The sequence below is a fragment of the Neolamprologus brichardi genome, chromosome 14 (assembly GCF_056152115.1).
Source record: "Neolamprologus brichardi isolate AB-2024 chromosome 14, ASM5615211v1, whole genome shotgun sequence".
Classification (NCBI taxonomy): Eukaryota; Metazoa; Chordata; class Actinopteri; order Cichliformes; family Cichlidae; genus Neolamprologus; species Neolamprologus brichardi.
In genome coordinates, this window is record NC_142117.1 from 26,518,475 (window position 1) to 26,530,806 (window position 12,332).

Consider the following 12,332-nt stretch of genomic DNA (forward strand, 5'->3'; position numbering starts at 1 on the left):
TCTTTCTTTTCCATTGGGCTACTGACTGGGATAGAGAGCAGCTTAAAAATAGATATTTCACTGCCAAACTGCCTATTTCAGGTCCTGACAGGAAGTAGGTCAAAGATATCTGCAAGTGAAAAGCTTTATTGTAGTAGCTATTTAAATCATACTGGAGTAAGATTACCTCAAATATATGTGTGCAGCATTTTAATACTTCCAGTTGTCCCATCTTTTTTTATTTAGATCCAGCTCCAAATACATTGATGTCTTATGCGTGCAGTGCTAATGCAGAGGTTACCTGTAGCATGTTGAAGCCTCTGCTTGTGGATGTGGGTTAAATCTCCAGGGTGAGATCTAATCAGAGTTATTATAGTTTTGTATTTTCTAATCAGTTTTTTCATTTTAATTTCATTTTGACTTTCTGTCTTTAAGTCAGTTTAGTGTCAGTTAATTTCCAGAGCATGTTTACTCATTTCAGCTTAATTTTTGTTTGAAAACGTTTAGCCTTAGTTTACTTTTTGATTCGTTTTGAGTGTTCGTTTTAGTATTTTTAATTATTATTGTGGGGAGGGTATATGTCAGAGGCAATGTTTAGGAAAATCAGTACAGTATTACAATTAAAAAAAAGAACTGTTGAAAGCTGTTGGCTCACAGTCTTAGACACACGAAGAGTCTCAATACACATTCATGAACGCCCCAAATATTAAACCTTCCTCTAAATTCTTATTTTATTTTAGTTCATTAGAGTATATTTTTTTCTAGTGTTTTCTAACAGTTCCTTGCTATCATGGTAAATTACAGTCATTGCATAACCATTCCTTTTCAAATTTAGCATCAAATGAAGTGGTTTAGATAATCTGCAAACACCTTGTCTGATAATACTTAAAGTATCCTGCAGTTGTTTAAGGGTTTGGGTGCAGCTAAAGGTTTTAGATATATAATAGATTTTTTTTTGTTTTGTGAGGTAACAGCATAACAGATCAGGAACAACACAAATGGTCACATATTCAGGATGAGGAGCAGTGTGTATGTTGAAAATTATAACAAAACCGCAGGCCCACGCCATTTTCTGCACCTGCTCTGAGAGTTTACTCCAACATAAACATTTTTTGTTTGTGAGAATGTGAAGCAATTTTAAAGCATTCATTGCATATTTTATTGCCAGTGTGAGACTGGGTTGTAACATAGTTTACAAAATTACCTTTTCATTGCTTTTTGCATCAGACTGATTTCTGCGTATAGGACACATGCTGGATTTTCTGTGAAATTGTTGTGCATATGCATGTTTCACAGTGCCTTGCCTCATTGCCTCTCTTTCGGTGCGCTACAGTGTCAACAGAATACAACACTTGCTAATGTCTGCTTGGAAACAGAGTTCACTAACACAACAAATAACTGCATCTCAGTTCAACACAGACTCCAACACAAACTCAGCATGTGGATGAAAACAAAAATTCGTATTGTGCCAGCTACAGTATTAGCCAGGAAGCAAGCTAACATCAACAAGCTAGCTGTTACATGCAGAATCAAGAAATTCACCCAGTTTACTTTTTCCATTCAAATCAAGTGATCTGCAACAGCATTTCTCCAGTGTTTCTGAAGATCTGAAGTTTTTCTTTGGACTGTGGCCTGTATTTACTCATTTTCAATCCAATTCTTGTATCTGACCGTTTCAAGAGGAATGAACCTCGAAAGGCTGCTGCTCAAGGGGTGAACCAATGTAGTGTCTACACAAAAGAGACAACTTGGCAAAGAACAAGTTTTAAATTGTGTCTTTTGGTACAAAGATATAATTTAGTCCCCTTTAGTTGAAATTATGAAAAACAACAAACATAATAAAGTTTGACAGTCAAAAATTTACATTTTTGCACCAAAAAGATGATTCCCAAGGAGCTGTTAGCCAGTCAAACATTGAGTTGTCAAACATTTTGACAAAACTGGATGTGGTGAACAAAATAACAAGTGGCATGGCTATAAAACTATCTATAGATAAACAGTATCTTAAGTTTTTTGAAGTTTCATTAGAAATGGTCTCATTGCAACTGTGGCTGTCAAGAAGCCATTTGTTACAGGAAAAAACACAGGGAGAAAAGGCCAAAGTTTGACACGAGAACCGGACTGAAAATCAGTGGCAAGAGGTGTTATGGACTAATGAATCAAAATTTAAAAGTTTTTGGTTAAACCTCATCAGTATGTATAGATAGGGTCAGAAAAAAGGTTCAAAAGTGAGAGTCTGCAGCCATCTGTAAAACACGGTGGAGGCTCTGTCATGGTTTGGATCTCCAGTGGTGTTCGAGATTTTGTTAAAATTGATGGAACTATGGACGCAGTGAAGAGCCATCAGACTTTGATCCATCATGCAATAATCATGCAATGCCACCATTTGGAAAGCAACTGACAGGCAACAGCTTGATTTCTCTGTATAATAATGATCTCAAACATACTGTCAGTGCAGTAAAAGAATACCGAAAACGAAAAACACACAATGGAACGCTATCAGTCATGGGCTGGCCTCGCCAAAGCCTAGATCTCAACATTACTGAAGCAGTGTGGGATTATCTTGACAGAGAACAGAACAAAAAGGCTTTGAATGTGCCTCAGTAAGCCTGGAAAACTATTCCTGAAGACTATTTAAGAAATTACAATGAAAGCTTCCCTGAGAGCATTCAACCTGTGTTGGAGAATAAAGGTGGTCAGTTACTAATTTTCATGCTGGTTAGAAAATCTATTTGTGCCATACATACTGTATGTCCACAGATGTTTGCACATGTTTTAATAAATTAGATGTTGTCATCCATCCCCATGTCTAAATGCTCCTTTAACTCCAGTACATATAGTATTACACTTCTCCCAGGCTATACAACTAAGTATAATGTCAAGACATCCATAAAAAAACAGGATTTTTGAGGTTGAACGAAGTTAGAATAAAGCTGTAATTTAGACAGTCTACCTAATCTAACATTAATATTCCTTAAAATAAATAAATAAATGAACAAATAATCAAACATGTACAGCACTGCTTAACTGTGGAAGTAAAGGAAGTCAGACATGTAAATAGCACTGATGATTTGGAGGGTTAACATATAATGACCTGCTACCTCTTGGTCAGTCGCAGAGCTATAGTTGGGTTAATAATGAACATTAGCACAGGAAAGATGAAGGAAGAGGGTTTTATAGTTTTCAGTAACAGTGTGGGTGTCCCCATATCGCAGAGACAGAAAAAATAGGTTGAGGACACAGAAAATGGATAAAATGTAAGCCAAGAGAATGAGGTTAGTCATTGATATGTTTCTGTATGATCTGGATTAGTGGTTATGAAAAAGTCCTTACGCTAAGCATAATGTCTATAGTGAGACTGAGATTATTTTTTCAGGAATTAAAATATTTGATTTTGGGGACACCCTGAACACAGTATGCACCACCAGTTTATTTGAACGGCAGTGAAACCATGCTTTACATGAATAGTGCTAATGAAAAGCTCTACAGGCCTAGAACAAAATAGTTTTGGGGGCAGTGATATTAAAGGGCAAAAAACAGCATCATGTTCCAAAAAAATGGGAGTTTTTTTTTTTCTTGAAGGCCACTTGCAACGTTCTTGAGACATGACTTAAATATGTGGCCATATATCAGTACACTGAACAATGTCCCCCTCTCATGACTGTGACACAAAGAGCAGCATCTGTTACGCCATACTGACACATTACAAAGAGTTTGCTGCTCAGACACGAATAATGAGACGTACAATGATTGTACTGTTTTATCTCATGAGGCCATCTGTCAGTCATGTTTAGAGTTAGTACAGCTACACTTACACAGAGTACATAGTTTGTCAGATTGCTTTACTCTACTGTATATTGTCCTAAAATCTGTAAATAGACGCCATAAAACTGACTTCATGAACACAAGCAGAGGTGTTCTGCTCATACCGAAGACAGATGTGTTACTCTCTAAACACTGACCTTAACTACAACTCCAATGGGAATAAAAGGGATCCTAATAGCACACTACTTGTAAACCCTCCGTGGTCAATGAGTACCTTGCAATTTCTTGTTGAGCAGCTATCAGAACAGAGTAAACAGACTTGGTATGCTGATGGCTAGACAGATAGCTTTATAGTAGAGGGCTGAGTGACCTACTAATTCGGTAATGCATTATTACAGACTGCACTGGAAGTATGGGGAACAAAAGTCAAAGAATTGGCATTTGAACACTTATGAATACTGTACACTGTAATGTATTGTTTAATACATTATTACAAACTAGAAATGTGTTTGTTTTTTTCAAACAGGTTTAAGTATACGTTTCTAATTTGGGTGTTTATGTCTGTACATAGAGTTGTGCGGTTCAGTTGGCTGACAAGTGAACTCATTCTTTAAACAACTGTAAGATATTTTAACCAGACCACGAGGAAGGACAAGGAAGTTATAACATCTAAATTGCTCAGTCAGAGCTGCTTCACGGAGCTTTGACCTGATAAGGATACAGGGCGGAACTTGAGGTTACAGAGGGGTCAGCAGGATAAGTCCAACCACAGACAGGTGATAAATTATAAGAAAAGCCTGTGCACTCGTACAGTGAGAGGACTTGCTCTGTGTTGGTGTAGGGGGACTTTTTTACTGGAATGATTTTGTTCTAAGAGTTCAGGTTACTGCAAATCAATACAAAATTGTTCTGAATAATCACTTTTGAAATATGTCTACCCATATGGGAAATGTTTCTGGGAGTATGACAATGTGTCCATCCACAGACCACAAGGGGAAACTGAATGGCTAGATAAGCATAAAAACATGGTCACAATAATAGTCGGAAAATGTGTATTTTTAGAATCATAAAAAGAAATATGGTATACTTTTACTATACCAATATCAAAATTTACTGTTATCTTTGAAAACTTTATGAGCTCAGTCTCAATTGAATAGTGAAAATCTGTGGGGAGAACTTGTGTGTGTGGTAAGGTTTCCATGCTTTACCACTGAATTGAGTGTTGGGTAAGGGTTAGAAGTCATGCTTATGTCAAGCAAAGCCATCCCTCAACTCCCCCTCCTGATTCTTCCCACTCTCAAGTTAGACTCAGACTAGGGCAGCTGTTGCTCAGGTGGAAGGGCAACTCATTTACCAATTGGAAAGCCAGTCTCTGGTTCCTGGCTTCTCCCATCCTATGTCAAAGTATCCTTGGGAAAGATAATGAACCCCAAGTTGCCCTGTGTGTGTGTGTGTGTGTGTGTAATTGGCTGAATAAGATTTGCACTAGGAAGTACTTTGAGTGCTTGACTTAAGAAGAAAGGTGCTATAATAATTTCCAGACTGTCCTACTTTAGCAGATAGATGTCGCAGATGATTTCTCATTTCAATGTGAGGAAACTGATATGGGGAACAAGTGTTTTTGCACAAGTTGCGGTTATGCATTTTACAGCATAGTTGACTGAAAGTTGTTAGAAAGTTATACTCACAAAATTAACAACGTTCAGTCCTCAGCTGTTCACTTTATCACCTCATCCTTTCTTTTCCACCAACAAATGTAAATTATTCATGATCATGAGTGATCCCGGCACTCACAAGGAATCATGTTTCCACTCCTACAACCCAACACCAGCAAGCTGATACACTGTTCACAATACTTTAACTCACACAACACAAGGAGTCACTTTACGGCTGACGCATTCCTTCACACACACACACACAGCTTTTACAGTGCATGTGGGTGTGTGATAGAATGGATGCAAAGTGGTATAGCTGTTACCAGTGCGTGTTTATTGTAACAGAAGATAAAAAAAACAGCTGATTTTAAATAGAAAACTAAGCTGATATACTGATGACAGTTTATAGTATGCTGACAAATTAAAGATAAATAAAAACAACATACCGGGTTGCTAGTGTAGTTTCACTGTGCTTTGCCATTCTACATTCTATGCTATATTTAGTCTTTGGGGAACATGGATTACCATTTTTCCAGCAGATTTTTCCAACTTGGGCATAACGAGCTCAGTCTAACTTTATGGACCAAAATTGTTGAATGACCTCTCTGCCCATGGTAGGACGGCTTCCTCACTGCCTGTTTTAAAATATGTCTTAAAATTAGATCAAAGTGTTCTTAACTTCTATTTATTTATTTTAGTGTTTTATTGATTAGCTTTGTGTTGTTTTCTAAATGGCTTGGGAAAAAAGCAGCTGAACTTATTTAAGCTATGTGACACCCTTTTACCTCTCATCAGCACTTTGTCAAACTGTGTCAACTTTGTCAAGCTTTAATGACACTTTGTTTCTTGTGGATGCGGTATTGTCATCATAAAAGACACCACTCCAATGATGATAGAAATGTTTTATCGCAGGTTACAGAAACCCAGACTTTACCATTAAAATGTGCCCCACATTCGGACACTCTCATTACACAGGTTAACATTTTTCCTTTAATTTGTCACCCGTCCGCGTATACTTCATCCAGTAAGCACACAAAGACAGTCCCTGTATTAAAAGCTGACAGCATTCTGTAAAGTTTATGAGGCAGTAGCACCAGTGAGGAGAGTTACTTTGTGCTCCCTGTGTCTTTAAATCTCTTTGTCTTTCACATAGGCCAGCCACTCACAATAACCCACTCAAATCAAATCAAAAATCCCCAAGGAGTATGCTCTGGGATGGGGGAGTGCCCCATCTCTTTTTTTCGGGGATGGCTACCGGCTGAGTGTAATAAAGGTCTTTGTTATGCTGCCCTGCTGCAAATCTGTGTTGTTAAAGCTCGCATGGCAAAGAGCACTGAAAGTGGCCAAAATTGAATGTCACAGAAATGTTTAATCAGTCACACTGATTAATTACTGACTGCGGCAGCATTCAAGCCAAAGAACAAGACAGAAATGTATAAATGATCACACGAGGCTATTCACTTTGTTTTCGTCAAAGTGATCAGAGATATGTTTTAAGCCTGACTCTGTCTTACCTGGAGCAGGACAATAAAGATAAGGATGGAAATGTCTTGAGTTTTGGTTTTATAGAGCTTGTGTGCAGGTAGACACACGGGTTTAACAGGTGCACAGCTGCTTGGATACTGCATACAGTGTCCTAACAACAGTACATTTAAAGTGACAGCAGACTGAGTGCAGATTGTTTTAGTCTTAAAGTGCACCGTTGGGAAGTAAGCCTTTTAAGTTAGTAACAGTTAATGAGTTGCTGTCTTGCCGTATTTTTTTAAGAAAGAAAGAATCTATCAGCCCACTTACGTCTTTTACTCCAGTTTCTGATTTTGAAGTTAAGTTGTCCTTCTTCACAAAATCGTGCCACTTTCACTGGTAGTAATACAGCAGTCCTTCAGGCTCTGAACTTCCATAGCATTAGGCACTAGTGTAAATCTGTTATAGTCCCAGTGGTCTAGTTTAAGGCAGGGAAGACTCCAACAACTTCACTGTGTGGGTAAGAACCCACCACTAGATCAAGCATGGTGCCTTTTCAAATGACTACTACTGGTGTGGGACTAGTGAACTGTGGAAAGCCTGGAATGGATTTCGGAGTGGACCGTGTTTCATAATTTACTTATTTACTTATTTTGATTTACACAAGTTAAAACTAAAAAGACACAACAGGCTTTTTAAATACTTCAGCATTTAAAGGCATAAGCCTCCGTAAGCTGGCGTCTTTACTAATGTTTTCTCCACTAAGACATATCTGTTTCCATTTTTCTTTATCTGCACAAAATGTTAACTGTAGTACACTGCACACTGTAACAGTCATCAACGTTTCTGGTAATGTATAAGAAACAGGCTCCTCTAAATCAAGGCTCCCTGGTTACCTGGAAACTAATTTTTAACTATTTACTATATGTCAGTACTGCTCGGCTATTTCCAAAAGTATAAAATTGCCATTATTTAATTGAGATACAAGAAGAAGTTACACCAACAGCTAACTAAAACATTTAAACCTCCTGATTAAACAGCACACTCTCTCTGTGATCACTTGCTTTAGAAACGTTGCCCTCCTCCTGCTGTCTGTCACAGCCGTGGTTTCCCTCCCACTCCTCCCTCAGTGACAGTTCAAAGTGTAGCAGCAACAGCCATCAGCCTGAAATGCACCTTACAATTTAAACCAGCCCACCAATCACCAGCCTCTTAGGCAGTAACAGTGGCTAGTAACATTTGCACAACAAAAGAGAAATCTGATTCATCATCCCCCCCCCCCCCCCCCCCCCGCCTTCACTCCCTTTCCCTACCACTGTGACTCCTCCTCTTCTGCCTTTGTGTTCAAACTCAAAATCCCCTTCTACCCCTGTGACCCTCCTCCTCCTCTGCACTAATCTCCTTGTGCCCCACTGGATTGACTGCTTCACCTCTCTCTACACTGTGACTCCCCCGCCCCGCACCCCTCAGGACGCATCGCTGACTGGCCTCATTTTTGCAGGACCTCCTCCTCCTCCTCATCTGCCTTGCTCGGATGAAGCATGTGTAACAGCCACAGGCACAAGGTGTAATGTTGGCAAAGAAAAAGCAATAACAGGAGCAGGATCCTCAACAGGAAATTAGCTTTGGTGCAGGTGTCGATGTATGCTGATTAGAATAACGTTTGCAGATAAATATCACTCATGAGATTTTTCAATCATGCCTACAATAACAGCATGTAGCGTTCTGAAAGAGAATAGATTTGATCTCCCATTTTCCACTGTGCTTAGTGCTTAAATATACTGGTCACATTACAACTAAAAGGGCCCTCTTTATAGGTACTTAAAAGCCCCCTCACACACACACACTCAATATATAAGGCTCCCATGGGGTTTGGGGGCCACCAATATAGAGTTTAGCCTTGGAGTCGCTTTGTATTTCACATTTAGTGTTTCTATAGCAACTGTGGACAAGTGGACCCCCCTTTATTTTGAACACCATTAAATACCCCACCCCCGTCTTGAGTTTAGTGGGGTTTCCCCCCGCACACACACACACACGCCAACAGACGAGGCTGTGTCTAGCTCTAGTTTAATTGGTAATGAAAGCTCAGGGAAGAAGAGCTTTCAACAACCTTTTTAATCATTTTAAGTGTTTTATGACTGAGAAAAACAGTAAAACATGTTTCAATCATTTGCAACAGGTGCACTAAGGATTTGATGCATAAATGTACTTCTTGGGAATATTTTTTAAGTATCAGAGAAAATAAAGCAGATCAAAGACTAAAAGATCCTAAGTGCACAATAAAGGGAATGTAAAATATCACATTTTTGGCTTCCACTTCCACACTTCCAACAAAGGTTTTGGAATTCTGACTTGGAAATCATCGCTCACTTGGTGCATCAGGTTCTTTTAAAGATCCTCTTCATGAGTCTGAATACAGTGTTGTCCCTGATAGCTTTGGAAGTTCTCTCCCACAGGGTGTCCTCCTTCCACATACCCCGACCCTTCCTCTCAGCTTTAACCTCTGCCCTGTGCAGTCGTCTGTGGAGACGCCAGTAGAGGCGCGAGTCAGGAAGGACACCAGCTACGGGGGCAGTGCGAGCCAGTCCGAGCCTGAGTACCTCTTCGTTCATACAGTAGCTCCTCAATGACCCCTTCTGGAGAGATGGGAGAAGACAGGGAAATATCACTTTATAACTTGAAATTAATTATTCACTTTTCCACATAATGGAAGGAGGAGGAGGAGGAGGTCAGCGCCCTGATCCACTGGTGTCAAGACAACCATCTCACCCTCAACGTCGCAAAGACAAAGGAGTTGATAGTGGACTTCCGGAGGTGCAGAGAAGTACACACCCCCATCACCATCAACGGCGCTGCTGTGGAGAGAGTGAGCACCTTCCGCTTCCTTGGTGTACATCTGGCTAAGGATCTTACGTGGTCAGTACACACAAACAAAACAGTGAAGAAGAGGCGCAACAGCGCCTCTTCTTTCTCAGGAGACTGAAAAGATTCGGCATGAGCCCCCGCATCCTCAGGACCTTCTATCATTGTGCCATTGAGAGCATCCTCACTGGATACATCACCACCTGGTACGGCAACAGCACCGCCTACAACCGCAAAGCTCTCCAGAGAGTAGTGCTGTGTTCTGAACGGATAATTGGAGGTGAGCTTCCCTCCCTCCAAGACATCTACAGGAAGCGGTGCCTGAGGAAAGCGGGAAGGATCATCAAGGAATCCAGTCACCCCAGCCATAAACTGTTCAGACTACTTCCATCAGGAAGGAGGTTCTGCAGCATCCGGTCCCGTACCAGCAGACTGAGAGACAGCTTTTTCCATCAGGCCATCAGACTGCTGAACACGTCATAGACACCTCACCTTCACTACTGGAACTTCAACATTATGCACTACATACTGTACATTAATGCCACTTGTTTTGCACAATATCCAACTACAAACCTCTGTATATTTTATATATTTTATTTTATTGTTTACTCTATTTAATTTGTAAAATATGTATACACACACACACACACACACACACACGTAGAAAAACATATCTAGTATACACATCCAGTAATGCATATACTATTATATATTGTACATATATTTATTAGTCTCAGATTTAGCCATTCTTATATTTTGCTTGTTTTACGTTATTGTATTTTGCACAACTCTGTTGCATGTGAAGCTCGCACACAAGAATTTCACTCACATGTACTGTACCAGTGTACCTGCACATGTGATGTGACAATAAAAGTGATTTGATTTGATTTAATGTTTGCCTTACCCTGCTTTGAGACACCAAACAATGCAATATGTCGTCCTCTCGGCTGATAAGCTTCATCCACACCATTTGGGAAGGGGCCACATTCTTCTCCAGCCATAATTTCCCCTCTGGTGTTAGCTCCACTCCTGCAAGATGGACCAGCAGCAGGGATGTAGACACATCTGAAAAGAAGAAAGACAAAGCATTTACCTGACATTTTATGTATTCTGTTTAGAATATGAATTTTGAGCAAGGCCTGAAACTGTATTTTTTTAGTAGTGTGAGCATAATGTAACAGTTTAGTGGTGTCACTACTGAAATGCTGCATTTTACATTTAACAATAAAGAAAAAAAATTGTTGTTAGATGCAAAGACAAATTGAACCCTCTCTATACTAAATGACTGATCAGGTTTGAAATCTTGAGTCAGGTGGGGCAAACGTGTTATCTGTGTCCTTTGTGAAGTAGCTGATGCTGCACCTTATGATTTCATTGCTCAGTGACTACTGTGACCTGATATAGTAGCTAACAGGCTTACCTGCCACTTTCAGTCATGACAATTTAATAAAATATATCCGACTTTGCAAAGTAAAAACGCCACAATTATATTATGGTGCAAAAAGATTAAATAATTACGCTGCTAAGCCATAGATTAGTGGCTCTGAATCGTATAGACCGTGTATTTCTGGTGTGATAGTGCACATGCTTTCATGATCTCCTCTCTCCCGTATTACCCTTATACTTTGAAAGTAATGGAGAGATAACAGGCAGATAAATTGGGACATGCTCCACTTTAAATCCTTTCTCTGTGATGGAATGGACTTTCCCACGAAGGCTGACGTTCCTCTCAATAAAGCGTGCAGGGATGTCACACACAGCTTGAAATTTTGTGATCTACAGAGGTGGAACAAGACAACTGAATGACTTATTCTAGAAAAACACAGAAAAAATGACATCTTATGTAGTAGGATGTCGAATTGCGAGAGCAAATTGAGATAGCACACAGTGGACACCTATCAGCAGGGTGAATGTGCAACTGAACATTTGAGGGTCTTTCTCCCTTACCAGTTTGATACTCCTTGCTATGACAATTACACCAGCAATGGCCAGTCCAGTGCTTATATTCTGGGGGAGACAAGAGAATAGTAATGGGATGAGAGTGACGTTACCAACCAGGCTAAAGTGCTGGTCACTGATAATGCACATGAGCACTATACTTAGAGAAACTATATAAACTATACTAGAGAAAGGACATCTGGTCAGCGCAATGAAGGCATTTGCATGAGACCACAGTCCTTCCTTTCAACATATAGGCTACCAACAAGTGAAAGATTAAATGCAGATGCAGGCTGACAGTGAAGTAACCATGCTGTCTGTACATCGCATCTTTCAAACAAAGGAGACCCCTACCCGCACGAGCGTTAAATTATCATCTGCGAACTGAGATATTAAAGTCACGATGTTATGAGGCGCCGGGGTTTCTCCCTTTCTTTGTTGTCTGTCCCTCATTTCCTCCTCACTTTCTGTTTCTCTGGAAGTCTGCGGCATGTTGTTGACATTTTCTCGACGCATCCTAAGCCCCGCCCACTCTGGGGAGGGACGCTTCACCAGTGAAGGCTCGTGCGGAGGCTCCGCCTGGTGGTCTGCTGTGGAAATGACAGTAAGGTGTGCACGTCCAATGCGTCTGAAAGCATCAAGTTCACAGCCCGTGTGACATAAAAA

General features: G+C 40.1%; 2 protein-coding genes across 3 annotated transcripts in view; both read right to left on the minus strand.

The window, feature by feature from the left end:
* plch1 (phospholipase C, eta 1) overlaps window positions 1-7,582 on the minus strand; it is a 67,441-nt gene extending 59,859 nt beyond the window's left edge. For both annotated transcript variants that reach the window (XM_087851031.1, XM_087851028.1), the window contains exon 1: window positions 7,194-7,582. The gene's annotated coding sequence lies outside the window, so the exon portion shown is untranslated. The remainder of the gene's footprint in view (window positions 1-7,193) is intronic.
* A 1,384-nt stretch (window positions 7,583-8,966) lies between these two features.
* Window positions 8,967-12,182, minus strand: miso1 (mitochondrial inner membrane subdomain organizer 1). The gene is made up of 5 exons (XM_006801602.3): window positions 12,021-12,182; window positions 11,676-11,735; window positions 11,345-11,504; window positions 10,633-10,793; window positions 8,967-9,502 (listed from the first exon to the last, which is right to left on the minus strand). The coding sequence occupies exons 1-5, from the start codon at window positions 12,180-12,182 to the stop codon at window positions 9,245-9,247; spliced, it is 801 nt and encodes a 266-aa protein (XP_006801665.2). The 3' UTR covers window positions 8,967-9,244.
* Between the last annotated feature and the right edge of the window lie 150 nt (window positions 12,183-12,332).

Bases quoted from the DNA above. Each gene is read 5' to 3' on its own strand.
- miso1 (XM_006801602.3), bottom strand. From the start codon at position 12,182: ATGCGTCGAGAAAATGTCAACAACATGCCGCAGACTTCCAGAGAAACA. The intron at 11,736-12,020 runs GTAGGGGTCTCC...TGTCTCCCCCAG, and splicing joins ATAATTTAACGCTCGTGCGG to AATATAAGCACTGGACTGGC. The intron at 10,794-11,344 runs GTAATACGGGAG...TCTTCTTTTCAG, and splicing joins ATTACTTTCAAAGTATAAGG to ATGTGTCTACATCCCTGCTG.